This window comes from Calonectris borealis, unplaced genomic scaffold, assembly GCF_964195595.1.
Source record: "Calonectris borealis unplaced genomic scaffold, bCalBor7.hap1.2 HAP1_SCAFFOLD_35, whole genome shotgun sequence".
NCBI classification, from domain to species: domain Eukaryota; kingdom Metazoa; phylum Chordata; class Aves; order Procellariiformes; family Procellariidae; genus Calonectris; species Calonectris borealis.
Window position 1 is genome coordinate 99916 of NW_027441451.1, and position 20116 is coordinate 120031.

Consider the following 20116-nt stretch of genomic DNA (forward strand, 5'->3'; position numbering starts at 1 on the left):
CAGTGCCTTTGGGCCAGAAACTGATTGCCACCCCTGCAGCGTGGCAAGGTCCGTCCCTTCTCTCTCCAGTAGAGGTAGGGCACTCCATGAATGGGAAGCCCATCACACCAGGGCCACCACGCGTGTGCCTACACCTTCAGACTTCTGGTTTTGCTCTCCACCAACCTTCACTCACCCCCTGGAGAACACAGTCAAGGACCAGACCAACAGTTGTCACAGTGGGCCTGTCAGGAGCACCTTGTCATTCCTGGAGATCTGCTTCGCCTCCACCAAAGGCCCTCGGGGACAGCAGAGACCCCACCGACAGCAAACCCATGTCTTGCCAGGGCTGCCTTCCCAGCCCTGGTCCTCTCTGCCCTTGGGGACAGCAGGGTTTGCTCACTCTCTTGGCACCCAGGTTCAGCTTTCTGTTTCCACCTGCTCTCCACCCCGGCATGTCTCTGCTGTGAAGCAAAGCCTTTGCACACACGGGGGCTGGGACACTTGGTCCCAGGTTTGCCTAAGACAAGTGAGAGCTTGGCCTGGGGCTGCACCTGCAGTGCTACAGCCCAAATGTGCACTGATGCCCTCAGCCAGGGGCACAGCCAGGACGAGCTGGAGCCAGATGGGCCAGCAAATGTAATGCAAACCTGGATCTGACACTTGCAAGCAGGTGAGAGCTGGCCAGTGAACTGAAGGTCAGTGTAAGCCTTGGTTGTCCTGACACTGAAACAGTGGGGTCCCAGCTCCCGGGGGAAGTCAGGAAGGAGAATTGAAGGCTGTAGATGCCAGACATCAGAGGAGCAGACTTTGGCCTATTCTGGGGAGTTCTGGTGGGGTCTCGTGTTCAGCAGCATTGAAGGGCAGCTGAGCTCAGTACAGCTGGTCTTCAAGGACAGCATCCTCCAAGCACAGAAATGGTCTCTATCAAAACTCAGTTGAAACTTGGATGTAAATTCAAGGGCACCATAATGAGCTGTTACTACTTCAGGGACAGTTCAAGAAGAAGCAAAGATAATATGGGATCACTCCTAAATCTAGTAAGAGTAGGTATGGATAGATCTGAGATATTTGATGTGCTCTTATCACCAGCAAGGTCTCCCAGGCCTTTGCGCCTCAAGGCAGGACTCTAGAGGAAAACAGCCTTCAGTGGACAGGAATCAAATCAGTAGCTGCTTGAGCAAACTCAAACTTTACCATTGAAAAGGGACCGGATGTAGAAATCTGTATTTACATCGAGGGAGAGAAAGTGTCATCAGCTTGCTGGTCCATGTCCATGGCCTGTGAAAAATAATGAGAATTTACAGACCAGTGTCAAAGCTGTCAAGATGAAGCCTTCTTACACACTTATTACACCGAGGTCGTTTCTGCATATGTTTCAACTTTTGCCTAACATCTTCCTTCAGGGGTTGATGCACTTGCCCACACAGAGGTGGCCACCGAGATTCCCAGGGGTAGCTGAAGACCCCACGTGGTACTGGGAAATGTTACCCAGGGCTGACAGGAGCCTTTCTGGAGCAGGAGCTGTGGACAGGCAGGGTAGACCAAAGCATCTCAGTTGAGACAACTCCTTTCTCTCCCTTGAGTAGGAAGGGAAGCCTGGACAATTGCCCCCAAGGTGTCCAGCACTGGAGGAGAATGAGAAATGAGTGGGTCTAGATGCTGCAGAGTCTACTTGAAGATGCTCCTGTAACCCCGCTATTTGGGACTAGTGCAGATTTGGCTGTTCAAAAGAGAGCATTCCATGCACTTTGCCTCTTTGCTTCCCTCTGTGCATTAAGGGAGCTCATGACTTCAGGGTGTGACTCGCTGTGAGTGAGTATGGAGAAACAGAGTCTGGGGCAGGGAGTGCTTTGGGGGTTCTTGGGGTCTGTGCTTGACACAAACATGTGTTTTCTGTTGGTCTAAGGCCATCCACTGTGGGAAGTGGACTTCAGAGGAGGTAAGGTGGACTGAATAGACAGCAGAGGAGAGTGGTTTATTTTTTATTGAACCGTGCCTTCATTTGGTTTTGTTTGCTGGAATTAAGAAACATCCTTCTGTGTCTGCGTGCAGCTCGTTCTCCAAGCAAAGCGGGTGGGAGTTGGTGCCGATGGGCTGAAACACGCAGCTACGGACTGTAGTGGAGAAAGCTCAGGTTTGAACAAAGGTGCTGTAAGTCCCAGGGGGCTGATGGGAGAAATGGTGGGGTTGGAGGTAGGGACAAAGACTGCCATTCTGACATACAGGGCCTTGACTTCCCTACATCTTCAGCCTCCGTGAGGAGATGCTGAGGATCAATATCAGTTGGAGTTTTCTGGTACCACTGAATGTGTAAGCAGAAAAAGAAGAAGGGGAAAAAGAAGAAATGGTTTCTTACGGATATTTAGTATTGAAAACTTTTCACTTTGACTACACTCCTGAAACCTCTCACATTAACCACACAAGAACAGAGGAATGAAGGGAAGTTATGCCCAGAGACTTGGCTGGGTAGGGCATTTTGCATGTGAATGAGCCCTCTGGTGCCAAGGTCCTGAACTGCAGATACTGAAAGAAGACTGAACTGGCCTCTGGAGAAGGAAAAGCCAGCAGCACGTCTCCAAGTTTCTGCAGGTGTTATTTAGTCCCCCTGAGGGCCATCACTGAAGAGATCATGGAGGGAATGAGATGACAAGGCGACTGTCTCTGGGGGCCGGTGAAGCAGGAACGCAGAGGCACTGCTTACAGGTTGAAGATCAGATGTGCAGGCAACTGTGAAAGGCCTTGATGTGTTTCATCAAGCAGATGCTCAAGCGCTGACCCCCATGCCCTAGGAATGGGGATCCGTTCCCTCCTGCGATGCTCAGGGCTCTTCCAGGGAGCAGGGAGATGTGGGGGGTGCGATGCCGAGGGCAGGGCTGCAGTAGGACTCCTCCCAGGCTGTGTGGAGGGTGGGTGAGGAGGCAAGGAAGTGCTGGGGCTGTGAGGAACTGGTGTCCTCTCAGGGGCTACAGTGAAGAGACAGCAGCCATAGTCGAAAGGACAAGGATTTCAGTTCTGTTGGGGGGTCCCAGCCCCCACAAAGGGGCCATCCCCTCCACAGGCTGTCCTACACTGTTCTGTGCCTGTGCCTCTTTCTCTGCAGATTTTAACCACCAGCCCTGATTCCCCACCTCACTCTCACCCCATCATGTCCCAAGCTTTACTGATGACTTTCTGTCCTCATTGACTCATTCTTCAAACACAAAGCTGTGGTTTTCTGAGGTTCTGCAACGGCTGTGAGTTCTCCACAAACTGTCCAGCTCCTTCCAAAGCCCTGCTAATGCTCCTGAAACAACCAAGATGTGATGGGACATCACACCAGGAGGTTTGGCATTCCCCAGGCTCATGGATGTTTGCCTGAGGCCCATCCAATTGTGGGCAGTGAAGGAAGAAAAGAGATCAAGGTCAGCTCATTGGGGACTACTGAGCACATTCCCCTCAGCAGTGGGCATTCCCCTTCTGCCAGGCTGAGCCGTGCACACAGGATGGAAATGTCTCTATCATCCCTGTTTGTACAAGAAGGGCCTTTCTTCCTGCCATATTCCCAGGACAATCCTCCTCTGGGAGCTGGCGGAGGAGCTTGCCGAGCCGCTCTCCATCATTTACCAGCAGTCCTGGTTAACTGGGGAAGTCCCGGACGACTGAAGGCTCACCAATGTGACGCCGATCTATAAGAAGGGCCGGAAGGAGCATCCGGGGAACTACAGACCGGTCAGCCTGACCTCGGTGCCGGGGAAGATCATGGAGCGGTTGGTTTTGAGGGTGCTCACGAGCCATGTCCGGGACAACCAGGGGATCAGGCCCAGCCAGCACGGGTTCATGGAAGGCAGGTCCTGTTTGACCAACCTGATCTCCTTCTATGACCAGGTGACCCGCCTCGTGGATGAGGGAAAGGCAGTGGATGTGGTCTACTTGGACTTCAGTAAGGCCTTTGACACTGTCTCCCACAGCATTCTCCTAGAGAAGCTGGCGGCTCACGGCCTAGACAGCTGCACTCTTCGCTGGGTAAAAAACTGGCTGGACGGCCGAGCCCAGAGAGTTGTGGTCAACGGAGTTAAATCCAGTTGGCGGCCGGTCACAAGCGGTGTTCCCCAGGGCTCAGTGCTGGGGCCGGTCCTGTTCAATCTCTTTATCAACGATCTGGACGAGGGGATCGAGTGCTCCCTCAGTAAGTTTGCAGACGACACCAAGCTGGGCGGGAGTGTTGATCTGCTGGAGGGTAGGAAGGCTCTGCAGAGGGACCTGGACAGACTGGATCGATGAGCCAAGGCCAACTGTATGAGGTTCAACAAGGCCAAGTGCCGGGTCCTGCACTTCGGCCACAACAACCCCAGGCAACGCTGCAGGCTTGGGGAAGAGTGGCTGGAAAGCTGCCCGGAGGAAAAGGACCTGGGGGTACTGGTTGACAGCCGGCTGAACATGAGCCGGCAGTGTGCTCAGGTGGCCAAGAAGGCCAACGGCACCCTGGCCTGTATTAGGAATAGTGCGGCCAGCAGGAGTAGGGAGGTGATCGTGCCCCTGTACTCGGCACTGGTGAGGCCGCACCTCGAATACTGTGTTCAGATTTGGGCCCCTCACTACAAGAAGGACATGGAGGTGCTGGAGCGTGTCCAGAGGAGGGCAACGAAGCTGGTGAAGGGCCTGGTCACAAGCCTTATGAGGAGCGGCTGAGGGAACTGGAGTTGTTTAGCCTGGAGAAGAGGAGGCTGAGGGGAGACCTCATTGCGCTCTACAACTACCTGAAAGGAGGTTGTAGCGAGGTGGGTGTTGGTCTCTTCTGCCAAGTAACAGCGATAGGACGAGAGGAAATGGCCTCAAGTTGCACCAAGGGAGGTTTAGATTGGACATTAGGAGAAATTTCTTTACTGAAAGAGTGGTCAGGCCTTGGAACAGGCTGCCCAGGGAAGTGGTGGAGTCACCATCCCTGGAGGTATTTAAAAGACGTGTAGATGAGGCCCTTAGGGACATGGTGTAGTGGACATGGTGTGTTGGGTTGACGGTTGGACTCGATGATCTTAAGGTCTTTTCTAACCTGTATGATTCTATGATTCTAAGTTTCAAAGACCCACAGGGATAAAGCCCTGAGCAATCTGGTGTGATCTTGCTTTGAGTAGAATGTTGGTCTGTAGACATCTTGCAAGGTCACTTCCAGACTGAATGAAAGTTTCACTCCTTCCCCTTCATGTCGTCAACATTACGGAAAGCACTCGAGTTCCCTCTGAGTGTGGAGATAATTCACACTGGGTGCAGGGCTGCATCACAGGAACCCCACACAGCCCTGATGACATCCTTTTCCTCACCTTTCATTTTCTGCTTCCCTTTTCCCCACTCTACAGTTCTTCACTATTTTCCCCCTCACACCCTCCCAAAACAAGAGCCTCCCCTGTTGTCCTGGCTCTGGCTGGGCTGGAGGTAATTTTCTCCATAGCAGCCCGTGTGGTGCTGTGCTGTGGATTTAGGACCAAACCAGTGTTGATAACACAACGGTGTTGTAGCTATTGATGAGCAGGAGGAAATGAGAGGGCGTCATCACTGGTTTGCCAGTCCATACACAGCTGAATTTTGTCCTAATACGTCAGGTTTAATTCAGGTTAATTTTGCTACCAAGCAAATATTCAAAATTTACAGATATTGTGTGCTTCTCTTTTTAAGGACTAAAGCATCATCAAACATAAATCGCTCTACTGTAGCCTTGGCAGGTTTGTGGGAGTGTGATATAATCAATCTGCCAGGCCTCCCCATATTTATATTTCAGCCATCGTCCTCCATACCAGAGAGGCTTTACTCGCTTGGCTTGCTTGATTGCAGCGCATGTTTCACATTCATGGATAACCTGTGCAATAGTGTCCATGGTCAAGTCCACCCCTCGATCACGAGCCCATCTATATGTTGTGTCTCTTTCTTGATGGCCTGAGATGTCATGGGCCCACTGGGCTATAAATAATTCACCCTTATGTTGCCAGTCTGTGGTGGTGCATTCCTCCCCCCACACCTTTTTTCCCTGGGTCACTCTGTACCTCAGGAACTCCCGATAAACTTTGGCCTTTGTGTAATGAGTTGGGCGGTGAAGCATCTCTTGACTGTTCCCAGAACTCTTGCGTGGCTGAAGTGGGGGAACGGCCCTGACCGTACCAGAACTCCTGTTACCTAAGCAAGGTGGGGAACGAAACTGGGGACAATTCGTCATTCCCTGATGCCCCTATCTGAGTCTTAACTCAAGTGGAACGGCACCATTGTTGCCGAAATCCTGAGAACTTTCACGGATGACTAAAGTCGTGCAAACCTATAAACAGTGGTCCTAAGTGAGACCCTTTGAGTTCTCCTGGACTGCAATGGGCTGCGCCCAGAGTCTCCCTCTGCGTGGGACGCCTCTCAGACTTCACAGACTCTCGAGTTTGTGATATTCGGAGGACCACCGGGACCTGGGCTGAAACACTCCTCGGCCGAGACAGTCCTCGGGGCTCAACCCTTCATCCGTTGAGAAATGCCAAGACATTTAACATGAGTATTTCACAGACTCGAGGGGAATGTTTAACAGGTACCTTTATCTAGCTTTAGGCCTTTATAAATTTATTTAGTTTTGGGCCCTTCTATGTGAATTGATCTAGAGCTTTTCTCTGTGTGTGTGTTTGTGTGTATTGATTTAGATAACCAGTAATAAGCATAATCTGTAATCAAGTCACTTTAGCAGAAGTAGTGATTACCTCACTTTGTAACTGTTAAATTAGTCAATGATTAAGTGCTGTCAAAACCTTCTGATCTACCTTAATACTGTAAATAAACTTTAAATTCCTCTAAACACATATAACCCCTTAGGCATAAACCGTTGACCAAGTCTGAGTCTAGGGGTAGATCCAGCTGCACCTAGACTCCTCTCTGAGAAGGAGTTTAGAAAGCAAGGGGGTCTACTCTGAACCTCGTGACTCAACGGGAGGGTCTCCCTTACCCTTTTTTTCCTCGGTCTTTCTATAAATCACTCCAACTCAATTCTGACAGGATTTTCCCTGTGTATGCTTAATCCATGTAATAAGTAATAGAGTGAACCTTGCCATCGAATTCTGTTAAGTCGCGCTTTTCTAAATTTCTATTAAAATCCCTTTTGCTGATATCTTTGCCAGTGATTCTTTAAGCGGCTGCAAAACCTCTCATTTGCAACAAACAGAGAAACAAACTCTAGTCGTCATTTCTCCTGCCCTAAGCAGTGATGTTCACATGCAAATTTGTTGCTGCAGTGTTTGGTAAAGGTAAGGACATGCAGTTGGCCTCATCACCAGTACCAGGTGGAGCTTCCTCAGATTCCTCTGTTGCAGTCAAGTTTCTCCTGTGACCCAGGGATATGCTCAGCACAACACAGCCTGAAGACCAAGCTGTACGTGGAGCCCAGCACAGCGCGGCACATGCAGGCCAGGGTCTTTTCAGGTTTGCTGTTAGGGGGATCACTAACTCCTCCATGTACAATGCTCTTATGGTCGGGATCACCGAACCGCCTGAGGAAGGTTAGGAAGAGGATGAGCTCTCCTTTAGAAAGCTGGAGGAAGGGACACAATTTTAGGACTTGGCAGTCACTGGGGACTTTGAAGGCCATGGACCTCTGCTAGAAGGCCTCAGTCAGAGGGAAGGTGGAAGGTGATCCCTGATCTGCCATGGGGGGGATGCTCTCCTGGACTTGTTTCTCACAAGAAGCTGGTGGAAGATGTGGAGGGCAGCTTTGGCTGCAGTGGGAGTGAGGTGGGGATGTAGAAACCCTTGAGGGAAGTCAGCAAGACAACTTGTAGCAGGGCTGAGTGGAGAGGAAGGATCACCTCCACCCACCTGCTGGCAGTGCTCTGCCTAATGCAGGCCAGGGTGCCGTTGTCTGCCTTTGCTGCCAAGGTGCAAAGGCAGGAGAGGAGAAGGCTTTGGGGAGACCTAATGACAGCCTTCCCATACCTTTGTGGCCAGAAGAAAATGGAATGGAATGGAAAACCAGGGCCTCGCTGGAGGAATGGGGATGAACTGGAGTGGCCCCAGAGGACATGTGCCAGGATGTGGTTTGGGGCCTCTGTGGAGAGGCTGAGAGACCTGGGGTTCTTTAGCCTGGTGAAGTAGAGGCTAAGGGCTCTCTAGTAGTAGCCTGCAACATCTTGACGGGTGGTTTCCGAGATGATGGAGCTTTTCTTGGTATTGGGAAGAGAAGGCAACCTCCACAAAGCGCAGCTTGGAACGTTCAGACTGGATGTGAGGAAGAAGAAATCTCACTCAAAGGGTAGCCTTGTGGTGAAAGAGGTCACCCAGAGGGAGTCTGGATCAGCCCATGGCTTTGTGTTTCAAGGAAAAGCCAGTGAGGGTGGAGAGACATCAGTGAAGGTCTAGAAATGCTGGGGTGAGAGCTAGGTGGGAAAGCAAGATGGGTGTCTACAGCCTGGAGGACAAGAGGTGCAGGCATGGGACAGTGTAGGACAGCCTGCAGTAGAGATGGCCTAGACCTCTGGCAAGACTGACAGGCCCATCAGAACCGAGGTCTTTGTCCCCCTGGCTAAGGCAGTTGCCTCTGCCACCAAGGCCTACAAGGAGGAACTTTCTTTTGAGGCTCTGGACTTTATTTCTTCCTTCTTGCCCCTTCTTTGGGAGGCCGGGAGGTACCATAGAATTTTCCTACCCTTGGCATTGCTCACCCTCACATCCAACTGCCCCCAAGAAGAGCCCTGAGCCACGCGTGAGGGACAGGATCTGCCTTCCCAGGGCCTGGGGGTGAGGGCTTGGCCTTTCTGCTTCACAAAATAAACCAAGGGTTTTCTCAGCATTACAGCCACCTGCACAGTGCCTTTGCCTACCTGCAATCATGGCCTCCAATGATCTGCTCTAACGAGGCCATGGGGAGGCTTTGTCAGTAATGGTCCTCAGTGGGACCCATTAATACTTCAAGGTACTTTGAGTTTTGCTTCTGACTTTGACTTCTTGAGAGGTTTGTTCTTTCTCCTCTCATCATGGGAGCTTCAAGGACTCAGCACCAAAACCACCATGGGTCTCATTAAAATACAGAAAGCCTTAAGGAGCTCTTTCTCTTCCTGTAGTTTTCTTTAGGTCTTCCAGGCTTGTACAGGTAATTGGAGTCATTTCATAGTGTAGATAAAGAGGAAGATTTCAAAGTGCACCTAATAAAAATATTTTTTTAATTTAAAGTTTCTATTTTACTAGTTTTCAGTTTAGAGAAGAAGTGATGGAAGACTTCTCCAAGTGATAGTGATCCAGGGTGTCTCCTCAGGAGGTCTGGACAGGTAGGAGAAGCAGTCCCTTGAGGTCTGACTCTGTGCGGAGAACTTTGCTCCTCACCTCCCAAACCTCACCATTTCTCTCATTGGCCATCTGGGACTTACATCACTCTTCCTTGCATCAGACTTCTCCACTGATCTCTGCAGCTGGGTGTTACAGCTCCATGGCACCATCTCCCACCTGCTCTCCTCAGAGAACTGGCTGCACACAGGCCACATAAGAATTTTTTCTATTTGCAAACAAAGAAAAGCAAAGCATGATAAAGTTTGATAAACAATAAAACACACTCCTCAACCATATGCTAAGTACAAGCTGTCTCTAATGAAGTTGTCTTTCTACAAGGGATAATCTTATGAGAAATGTTTGAGATAGATACAAAAAAGTTAGATACAACCATAATTAAAGAATTGGCTAAAGAGCCAATGAGACTACTGAAAGACAGGCAAGCTTTTAACTCCCTGAAGCTGAAAGCAGCAACTGAGTAGGTGAGAGTTATCTGAATGAACAAAGAATAACGTCCAGAGAAAAGTAGAGACTGATGGAATGGGCCTTTGTCTAGAGAGTCTGCATGTGCAAAGGCGACATCAGAAATGGTCATTGTATGAGGACAGGTGAAATTATATGAAAGATTAGAGAAACTGAATACACCGTATAACAGGAAGAATAGTGGTAATGAAGTTACAGGGCAAGATCGATATTTCTTTGGAATATCCCTTTTGAAAGGTCATTGGATTGGTAGAGGTCTCTTGTGAGTGAGGACAAGCAAGAGTTGCACTCATCTTTGAAAGTGGCCAAAAGTGCAACCCAGGGAACCACAGGCTGCACAAGCTCACTTTGGTGAGGAGTGAGCCATTGAATGAGTGCTCGTGGGTGACACTTCTGGGCACCTAAAAGAGAAGAGCATGGCCATGGACTTACCAAGGGTAAATCATGCCTCGCCAACCGGGTTGCCTTCATGATGAAGTAGCTGCATTTGTCCATGAGGGGAGAAGAGTGGATGTCGTTGACCTCCATTTCAGCAAGACTTTTGGCGTGGTCTCCCTCAATATTCTTGTACCCAAGTCAGGCCATTCCAGTCTGGACAGGTAGACAAACATATGGGTAACCCACCAGTTGGATGATGAGGCTGAGAGTGCAGGGTGAAGGGGCCATGCTCTACCTGGAGGCCAGGGGACGTCCTGGGGTTTGGTGAGGCGGCACCGGGGACTTTCCAGAGCCCTGTGCAGTTTAACACCTGTATCCACTGTCCTCTCAGGAACTTCATGAGATAGACAAAGGACAAAGGCCAGGTCCTGCACCTGCGATAGACTGACACCCTGCAGTGGCAGAGGGAGCAGCTCTACAGAAAAGGCCCTGGTGGTGCTGGGGACAGAAGGAAAAACAAAACCCAGTAGTGTGAGCTGGGTGGCCCATTCAGAAGCTGACCCACACACAAGCCGCCACCTGACCTGTTACGGGTCCCATAGAGACCCTCCATATAGCTGAGCTGCCCTGACACCACACAAGGCAGCCCCCACTCCTCATCTTCCCCATCGGGCTCTCTTAAAGATGTTCTATCTCCATGCACCACAAAAGCCGTGGGAGCTGTCCTTCCCCACCTCAGCTCTTATTCCACTGAAGTCACAGCTCTGTGATGGCACCCACGGCTCCTGCTCTCTGTGCCCCTGGCTGGGGGCTTTGGTGCCCATTTGGGCTGCAGCCCCTCCGATGGGGCACCAGGGCCAAGGGCAGACTTGTCCCATGCAAACCTGGTACCCAGAGATGGGACCCCGTGTGTGGAAAGGCTTTGCTTCCCAGCAGAGGCATGCTGGAGTGGGTGGCAGGTGGCAACAGAATGGTGGATGAGGTTGCCACCCCGAGAGCAAAAGCTGCAGTGCCCAAGGCCAGAGAGAAAGAGGCGAGGGCTGTGCAGCCCCGGCAGGAGAGGGGTTTGCTGTCCCAGGTGACTCTGCAGCACTGTGGGGCCTGTGCCAGAGGTGGGGCTGATCTCCACGAAGGACAAGGTGCTGCTGAGAATGTCCCTGGGGGAGGACAGCCTGTGACCCAGCCACGCTCTGGACATCATGCTGGGGGCCAACCAGCTAGACAGCAGCTCCGCAGAGAAGGATCTTGGGGTCCCAGAGGAGAAGCAGCTGAGCAGGAGCCAGCAGTGAACCCCCGCAGCCAAGGCCAACAGCCTCCTGGGCTGCATTAGGAGAAGCATTGCTGGCAGGTGGAGGGAGGTGACCCTTCCCCTCTCCTCAGCACTGGTGAGGCCCCATCTGCAGTGCTGTGTCCAGTGCTGGGCTGCCCAGTGCAAGACAGTTGTTGACCTGCTAAAGCAAGTCCAGCCAAGGGCCACAAAGCTGGTTTAAGGGACTGGAGCATCTTTCACAGGAGGAAAGGCTGGGAGATGTGGGACTGTTCAGTGTGGAGAAGAAAAGGTTTGGAAGGGTCTTATTAATGTTATAAAGTACCACCTGAACCCAAGAAAACACTTTTTGACTGTGAGGGTGGTCAATCACTGGAACAGGTTGCCCAGAGAGGTTGTGGAGTCTCCATCCATGGAGATATTCCAAACCCACCTGGACAAGGTGCTGAGCGACCTGCTCTAGCTGACCCTGCCTCAGCTGGGGGGTTCAACCAGATGATCTCCAGAGGTCCCTTCCAATCTCAACATTTCCATCATTCTGGGAGTATAAAGGAGAAAAGACAGACAGAAAGAAACGAACAACACATGGCCTTGATTGTAAATATGGTGGGATCCATGGAGGAGAGGACCCAAGGTGGAGCAGGGGAAAAGTGTGAGGAGGAAGGAGACGAAGCGATATTCTTTACTGACTGTTAACCCCCTCTTCACCATCCCCTCTGCTCCTCTTGGTGAGTGGGTGGGTAGATGAATTGGGAGCAATGGAGAAATTTGAGCAAGGAGAAAGTCTGAGGAGAATGGCCTTTAATATTTTTGTCATTGATTCTCACAATCCCGATCTTTTTTAATTGGCAGTAAATTAAATTGATCCCCGGCAAGTCAACATGTCTTTGCCCGTGACAGTAATTGGTAACTGATCTCCTTGATTCTCTCTTCACCCATGACATTTCTGGTTTATTTTCTCCCTTTGTCCTGTTGAACCGGGGGTGTGAGTGAGTGAGCAGCTGGGTGGGTGTCTGGCTGCTGGCCAGTGCTAACCCACCACAGGACCGCTGTGTGCAGTTTGGGGCTCCCCAGGACAAGAAAGACCCTGACAGACTGGAGCGAGTCCTGCAGAAGCCAGAAGGATGGTTGGGGCCTGGAGCACATTTTGGCCAAGGAGAGGCTGAGAGAGCTGGGATTTTCTGAGAAATCCCTCAGAGCCAACCACTGGGGCAAGGACCCAGGCCAGTTGGTGGGATCTCAATCAATGGAGATTTTCAATGTTTGTTGAGACAAGGCCATGAGCACCTGATCGAGCTGGGGCTGTCTGAGAAGGGGCTTGGCTGAGAGACCAGCTGTGGCAAGAGCTCTGGGACTTGTGTGTAAGAAGTGTCAGCAGGAAACTGGTTCCCTGTTTATTAATACTGGCGGTGGAGTTGGGTATCAGTGAGCCCCAGAGGAGGACAGAGGTGACCAAGCAGCAAAGGTCCCTCCTCAGGGCTGGGGGGTACAACCAGAGATGGAAATGGCCGGTGTGTGGGACTGGTCTGGGTAGGTTTTCCCAGGACAGCTTCCCTGGTGTGTCCAGGGAACATGGCACAGACTGGGCCTCTCCCTTCTGCACCTTTGGCGCCTTGCTTCCTTCTCCATGACGCCTGACTCTGCACTGTGAGCACCCTGCTGTGTGCCCCCACCCTGCACACTCACACAGCTGAGCTCTACACTGCTGCTTTCCTCTCCCGGGCACTTCCCAGCCCAGCCCAGCCCCTCCCCAGCTCTCCCCACCACCCCTGCCCTCTCCCCAGCCCAGCCCAGCAGAGCAGCCCAGCCTGGGCTGGTCCCACGGCAGTGCCCACCGCAGGGTGCTGCAGAGCTCTGGGCACTCACCCCACGGCCCCAGCCCCTCTGAGGGGCACAGCAGCTGCTGGGGGGCACACAGGGAGCTCAGCCTCCCCATCAGCCCCAGGGATGCTGCTGGCCCCAAGGCCACGAGGAAATGGAGGCTACTCACGCGCTGGCTCTCCTGAATTCATATTGCAGGTGATGCCCAGCCCTGACTGAATTTGCCCCCTCCTCTGCTCCCACCAGCCCCACTCCCCACGACAGCACGACAATCCTGGCCCTGGGCCTCCTCCGGCAGCTCCTGCATCTCTCCAGTCTCCCCTCCTTCTACCTGCTGGGTCCCCACTCACTCCCATGGCACTGCAGAGTCCTTGTCCATGGATACGTCGATTTGGTGCTTTACTTTTGGGGGACTTGACTTGGGAGGGTGTTTCACCTTCTGAGTCTCCATTCATTCCAAGCCCAGGGCACGGGGTGAGTCCCCATCCTCTCCTCTCCTCACCCCTCCAAATTCATTTCCAGAGACTCTGGTATGTGCCATCAGTCTTGTCATCCATGAAGGAACCTGAGAAGATAATGGGAGCTCATGGACCATCTGCCCTGCCATTGGACACCAAGAAGAGAGCTCTTAAATCCAGACCGTTTCGGCCAGTGGAACCCAATGGTAGCATGAGCTTAACTCCCAAAACATTGAGAACACAGGGAGAAAAGATTGTTTAAAAGACCAATTCCTTAGACATTTTCGTGGAAGCAAATTTGGAGGAAGAGCCCAGCCTTCAGGCACTGCACCTGGGAGATCCCCTTTTATTGAAGAGCTGCTATTGGGCAGGCCACATCTGACACAGTGTTGGGCAAGAGACAGATGCAACAGGATCAAGCCTCAAGACAAGGAGTATAAACCCAGAAAATTCTATATAAGCAGGATTATCACAAGAGAAAAAATCAGACTTGTGGCCTAAGATGAACTCTGGGGAATGTGCAGAGAAGGGGAGGCAGGTTATTGTCGGCGAAACAGCGTCCACTGGGCCAGTTTCCATAGGGCATCCTTGAGCTCCTGGTTCCTCATGCTGTAGATGAGGGGGTTCACTGCTGGAGGCACCACCGAGTACAGCACTGCCACCACCAGATCCAGGGATGGGGAGGAGATGGAGGGGGGCTTCAGGTAGGCAAACATGGCAGTGCTGACAAAGAGGGAGACCACAGCCAGGTGAGGGAGGCACGTGGAAAAGGCTTTGTGCCGTCCCTGCTCAGAGGGGATCCTCAGCACGGCCCTGAAGATCTCCACATAGGACACCACAATGAAAACAAAACATCCAAATGCTAAACAGGCACTAACCACGAGAAGCCCAACCTCCTTGAGGTAGGAGTGTGAGCAGGAGAGCTTGAGGATCTGGGGGATTTCACAGAAGAACTGGTCCACAGCATTGCCGTGGCAGAGGGGTAGTGAAAATGTATTGGCCGTGTGCAGGAGAGCATTGAGAAACCCACTGGCCCAGGCAGCTGCTGCCATGTGGACACAAGCTCTGCTGCCCAGGAGGGTCCCGTAGTGCAGGGGGTTGCAGATGGCAACGTAGCGGTCGTAGGCCATGACAGTGAGGAGAAAATACTCTGCTAAAATGAAACAGGCTAAAAGAAAGAGCTGTGCAGCACATCCTGAATAGGAGATGACCCTGGTGTCCCAGAGGGAATTGGCCATGGCTTTGGGGAGAGTGGTGGAGATGGAGCCCAGGTCGAGGAGGGAGAGGTTGAGGAGGAAGAAGTACATGGGGGTGTGCAGGCGGTGGTCGCAGGCTATGGCGGTGATGATGAGGCCGTTGCCCAGCAGGGCAGCCAGGTAGATGCCCAGGAAGAGCCAGAAGTGCAAGAGCTGCAGCTCCCGCGTGTCTGTGAAGGCCAGGAGGAGGAACTGGGTGATGGAGCTGCTGTTTCTTGGCATAGGGATACTGTTCAAAACTGGAATAGACAAGGAAAAAGTATGACAGACTTCTCCAAGCAAAGCCACTCCTTTTTTCATAGAAATCCACCCCCCCTCCCCAAAATTGAAACGCATTTCCTTCTCTGGTTTGTGCTGACTGAGTGTGCTGTGAGGAGCAGGACCTCTGTTCATGGCCAAGGAGCCAGCTTTTCTCTGCTGCAGTGGGTACCTGGCAGCTGGTTTGTGACAGCTCCGATGTTCCCAAGGGATGTCAGATGTCATCCGCCCTTAATGGAAAAAATCAGTATCTGCACTCATGACTCTCAAGAGCATGGGCTGCAGAAGAGAGGCTTAGCGTGTCCTTATAAGAATTTTGCCTCTGTTTTTTATTTTCCACCATCACGTCTGGTGAGTGTTCTTTTTAGGGGTAGAAATGCTCATTTCTATGATTGAAAATGTGAAGAGTCTTGAGACAGGAGAGGCAAAAGGGCTCAGCTCTCTGTGGCTTAGTGCAGTCAGGTGAGCTGCAGTGTCCATCAGTCTGTTACCCAGCTGCCCTGCTCTTTCCCTTGTGCTGCCTCAAAGATGACTTCACACACAAATTACTCATTAAAAGAAACCAAACCAAACCACTGGGCTCTGATGAAAGCAGGGGAGCACTGTTGTAGAGGGCAGATCTGCACACTCTTCTCTTCCCCACCCCAGAGGTGGAGTTGTGATGGAGAAGGACACCGTCCCTCACAAGAGAAGCAAAGGACTCTGAGCGGAGAGTACTGACCTCCAAGGGAAAGCTCAGCCCTCCCTAGGATCCTGCAGGAGAGCTGTGCCTTTCTGGAGGGCAGCTTGCAAGCCCAGCAGGACAGGCAAAGCGGAGGGTCAGGTGTCCTGAAGAGGGGATGTCCTAAAGGGAGAGTCAGCTCATTGCCCAGCAGACAATGCCCAGAAGACATCCACAGTGAAGGACCGAATGAGAGCTGCCTTAACGGAGCCTACCCCGGTGCTTGTTTGCAGCTTCCTCCCACCCCCTGCCCAGGTCTCTGCTGCCTGGAGCTGTCCCTGCCGAGAGCTGGTTCCCTGTCCCCACCTCTCCTCCCTGTCGGTGCTCACAGACCCCATCCCACCCGCTGTGTGCTCAGCTCTGCCCTGCAGACCCCTCCCAGCAGCCGGGCACTGCACAATGTCTTCTCTGTCCGTGCAGGCTCTGATGGGATCATCAGACCAACCCTTATGAGGCTGGAGAAGTTGTACTGATGCTGTCTGTAAGCCACGGTGTGTTGATTTCTCATACTCCCTGCTTTATTCACCTCCAAGAGTAACAGATTTGGAAATTCAGTGCCTCCTCCTGACATGAGACATTAATTTCTATGTCCCATTGCCCACCCAGGCAACCCAGAGTACAAGATAGAAAGAACAGGACACTTGCTTTTCAGGTAGCCCCTGCCTTGCTGTGCTTCTTCAAAAGTCTTCTGGGAAAGTCCTGTAGTGATCTGAAAATGTGAGCAGGGCTGACCCCGGCAGCACCCTCTCAACAGCAGAAGGACCCTGCCCTGCTGGGGCTCGCTCCTTCCACCCACAGCTTCTCCCCACAGCGCCGTGGGGAGCTCCCCGGGCAGGCTGAGTGCTGACCCTGGCAGGCGGCAGAGTCCCTGCCCCAGCACACAGCCCCTGGGGTGCAGGGACCCTGCTCGCAAGGACAGCCCCGAGCACCCCTGGTTGCACACCCACATGCACACCTCCACAACCATCCCTGGGAGAAGGCAGCCCTCATGCCCTGTCCCTCTGACAGTGTACCAGGGAAGCCCTGCTCTGGAGCACCTCCTCTTCCTCTACATTACAGAAACTGAGTGAGTCCTCCTGACAGAACCAATAAACTGTCAAATGGAGCAGTTTTCGGAGATCCCTCCAGGAACTGAAGCTGCATTGCCCCGCACCCAGAGACTTACCACGTAGAGGGCTGTGAAGATTCTCCCCCAGGGAGCTCTCAGCACCCTCCCAGCCCAGACTGCCTCTAACCTCTCTCTGCCTCGCCGGTCTCCTCTCGGTGCCTGCAGGCAGTGCCTCCAGCCCTGCTCCTGGGCAGAGCTGTCTCTCTGCAGCGCTGCCCGCTTGCCATGAGCTCCCTCCATCCCAGGAGCCCAGCCCAGCTCAGCAGCAGAGGACCAGCCCAAGGCACCACTTGCTCTGCCCCCTCGGGGCTCCCTCCACGTGTCCCTGCGCCTCCAGGGAACCTGCTGGGAACAGCCTGAAGCCATCACTCATGGTCCCTCCCTCAGCTGCGGAGAGACACTTCTTTCCAGCAGGGGCATTTCTCCCATCTCAAGAAGAGTCAGCTCCAGGAATCACCTTTTCATTGGCCCATCTGTAGACAGGACACCCGGACAGGGACAGGGAAGGACCTCATTTAGCACTGCCCAGGGAAGGGATTCAGCCCCCATTCCATGGTTGTGACCCTGGGGCTAGAAGTGGGCTCAGCTGCCCCCCACGCACAGCACAAGCCCACAGGAGGTGGGATTCCTCTGGCCTCAGCTCAGGTGTGCACACAGCAGACACCTGCATGTCAGCTCCTTCTCTCAGCTCCCTGCTAATTAATGGAGATGGAGGCCAGGGCTGACGTGGTCACATGCAAAGACCTGGGGCCATTTGGAGAGCCAGAGGTGGTCCAAGATACCTGGAGCTAGCTGCAAGCTCTAGTGGAGCAATGCTGAGAGACAGGGCAGCATCTGGGGGCACCTTCTTGGAGGCTGGAGGTGAATCTCTTTGGCCAGTGGAAATGGCATCAGATGCCCACATTTAGGATGATGGAGCCTGTCTCTCTTCTTTATGTTCTGGGCAGCCTACGCAGGGATTCATCTGATGGAGTCATGTACCACAGGGAGAGCTCAGTTCCTCTCTGTCTTTCCCATCCGCCAGGTTGACTAGATCTCCATTGACTCTAATGGCGGTGGTGTCCTGAACATTCTCGCATTGCCCAATCAACTTCAGGGCAGTTATTCCATGTAAGGCCAGATACAGGCCTGTAATGGTAGGTGAGGTGCCAAGGCTCTCACACACAGCGACATGCAGTTGGTAGGGACAGCGATGGTCCTACACAGGAAAGCCATCCGCATGCAGAGCGAGGGTGTGACAGACACCCAGGCAGCATTGCGACAGATCCAGTGCCTTTGGGCCAGAAACTGATTGCCACCCCTGCAGCGTGGCAAGGTCCGTCCCTTCTCTCTCCAGTAGAGGTAGGGCACTCCATGAATGGGAAGCCCATCACACCAGGGTCACCACGCGTGTGCCTACACCTTCAGACTTCTTGTTTTTCTCTCCACCAACCCTCCCTCACCCCCTGCAGAACACAGTCAAGGACCAGACCAACAGTTGTCACAGTGGGCCTGTCAGGAGCACCTTGTCATTCCTGGAGATCAGCTTCACCTCCACCAAAGGCCCTCGGGGACAGCAGAGACCCCACCGACAGCAAACCCATGTCTTGCCAGGGCTGCCCTTCCCAGCCCTGGTCCTCTCTGCCCTTGGGGACAGCAGGGTTTGCTCACTCTCTTGGCACCCAGGTTCAGCTTTCTGTTTCCACCTGCTCTCCACCCCGGCATGTCTCTGCTGTGAAGCAAAGCCTTTGCACACACGGGGGCTTGGACACTTGGTCCCAGGTTTGCCTAAGACAAGTGAGAGCTTGGCCTGGGGCTGCACCTGCAGTGCTACAGCCCAAATGTGCACTGATGCCCTCAGCCAGGGGCACAGCCAGGATGAGCTGGAGCCTGTGCTTTTTGACATGCATGGAGGAAGTGCCATGGCATGGTGGGACAAGTGACACAGCTTGGGTTGCTGCAATGGCTGGGTAGAGGCTTTTCAGGAGACACAGGCTGGAAGGGTCACGAGTGGGGTTCCCTCAAAGTGAAGAAGTTGTTTGGATGTGTGGAACTTGAATGGCCTTGGCATCTTCTGGAAGGGGAACACAGCAGGATGCAAACAGTCCAGGCGGTTTATGTCTGGGGAACCACTTCTCAGCACAGCTGCCAGATGGGCCAACAAGGGCAATCCAAACGCGGATTTGAGACTCACAAGCAGTACAGAGCTGGTCAGGGATGTGAAGGTCGATGTAAGCCTTGGCCATTGTGACACTGAAATAGTGGGGTCCCAGCTCCCTAGGGGCGTGCGGAAGGAGAGTTAAGGACTGCACATGGTGGACATCGAGGAGAAGACTTTGGCCTGTTCCGGGGAGTTTTCGTGGGGATCCAATGGTCAGCAGCACCGCAGGGCAGCAGAGCTCAGTGCAGCTGGTCTTCAAGGACAGCATCCTCCAAGCTCGGCGATGGTCCATATCAAAACTCAGTTGAAACTTGAATGGGATTTCAAGGGCACCACGATGAGCTGTGACTACTTCAGGGGCAGGTCAAGAAGAATATGTGTGGCCACTGCTCCATTGAGTAAAGCAGGTGTGGATGGAGCTGAGATACTCGATGTCCTCTGTGCCTCAGTCTTCACCAGCAAGGTCTCCCAGGCCTCTGTGCCTCGAGGCAGGACTCTGGAGGGGAACAGTCAGGGCTGGATAGGAATCAAGTCCTGGCTTGCTTGAGCAACCTCAAATGTTACCAGTCCATGAGAATGGAGGGACTGCATCCAAGGGTGCTGAGAGAGCAAGATGATGTCAGAGTGAGGCCAGTCTCCATCATCTTTGACAGGTCATGGAGACTGGGGGGACTCCCTGACGACTGGCAAAAGCAAAAGTTGCATGCCTGTTTCAAAAAGTGCCAGAGGATGAACTGGGGAGGGAAAGGCTGGTTAGCTTCGCTTTGGGTGAATAACATGTCCCAGAGGTTGCTCTGGATTGCATTTCTGGGGCGGACGAGCCCCTCCAAGTGACACAGCTTCGGGACTCCCTGGATGTCTTGCAGCTCTGCAGAATAATTTCTTCATTCAAAGCCTCGGGAGGAAATGTATTTTTGGAAATGGCTGTAGAAATCTATATTTCCATAGAGGGAGAGAAAGGGTCGTCGTCTTGCTTGGCCATGGCCATGGCC

The 20116-nt window shown here is 52.8% G+C and overlaps 1 protein-coding gene across 1 annotated transcript; it reads right to left on the bottom strand.

The window, feature by feature from the left end:
- Window positions 1-14180: 14180 nt before the first annotated feature.
- Window positions 14181-15119, bottom strand: LOC142076164 (olfactory receptor 14A16-like). Its single transcript, XM_075138541.1, has one exon. The coding sequence runs from the start codon at window positions 15117-15119 to the stop codon at window positions 14181-14183; it is 939 nt and encodes a 312-aa protein (XP_074994642.1).
- Between the last annotated feature and the right edge of the window lie 4997 nt (window positions 15120-20116).

What these genes read in the sequence shown, in the direction of transcription:
- LOC142076164 (XM_075138541.1), bottom strand. Translation starts at nt 15,119, where the DNA reads ATGCCAAGAAACAGCAGCTCCATCACCCAGTTCCTCCTCCTGGCCTTC.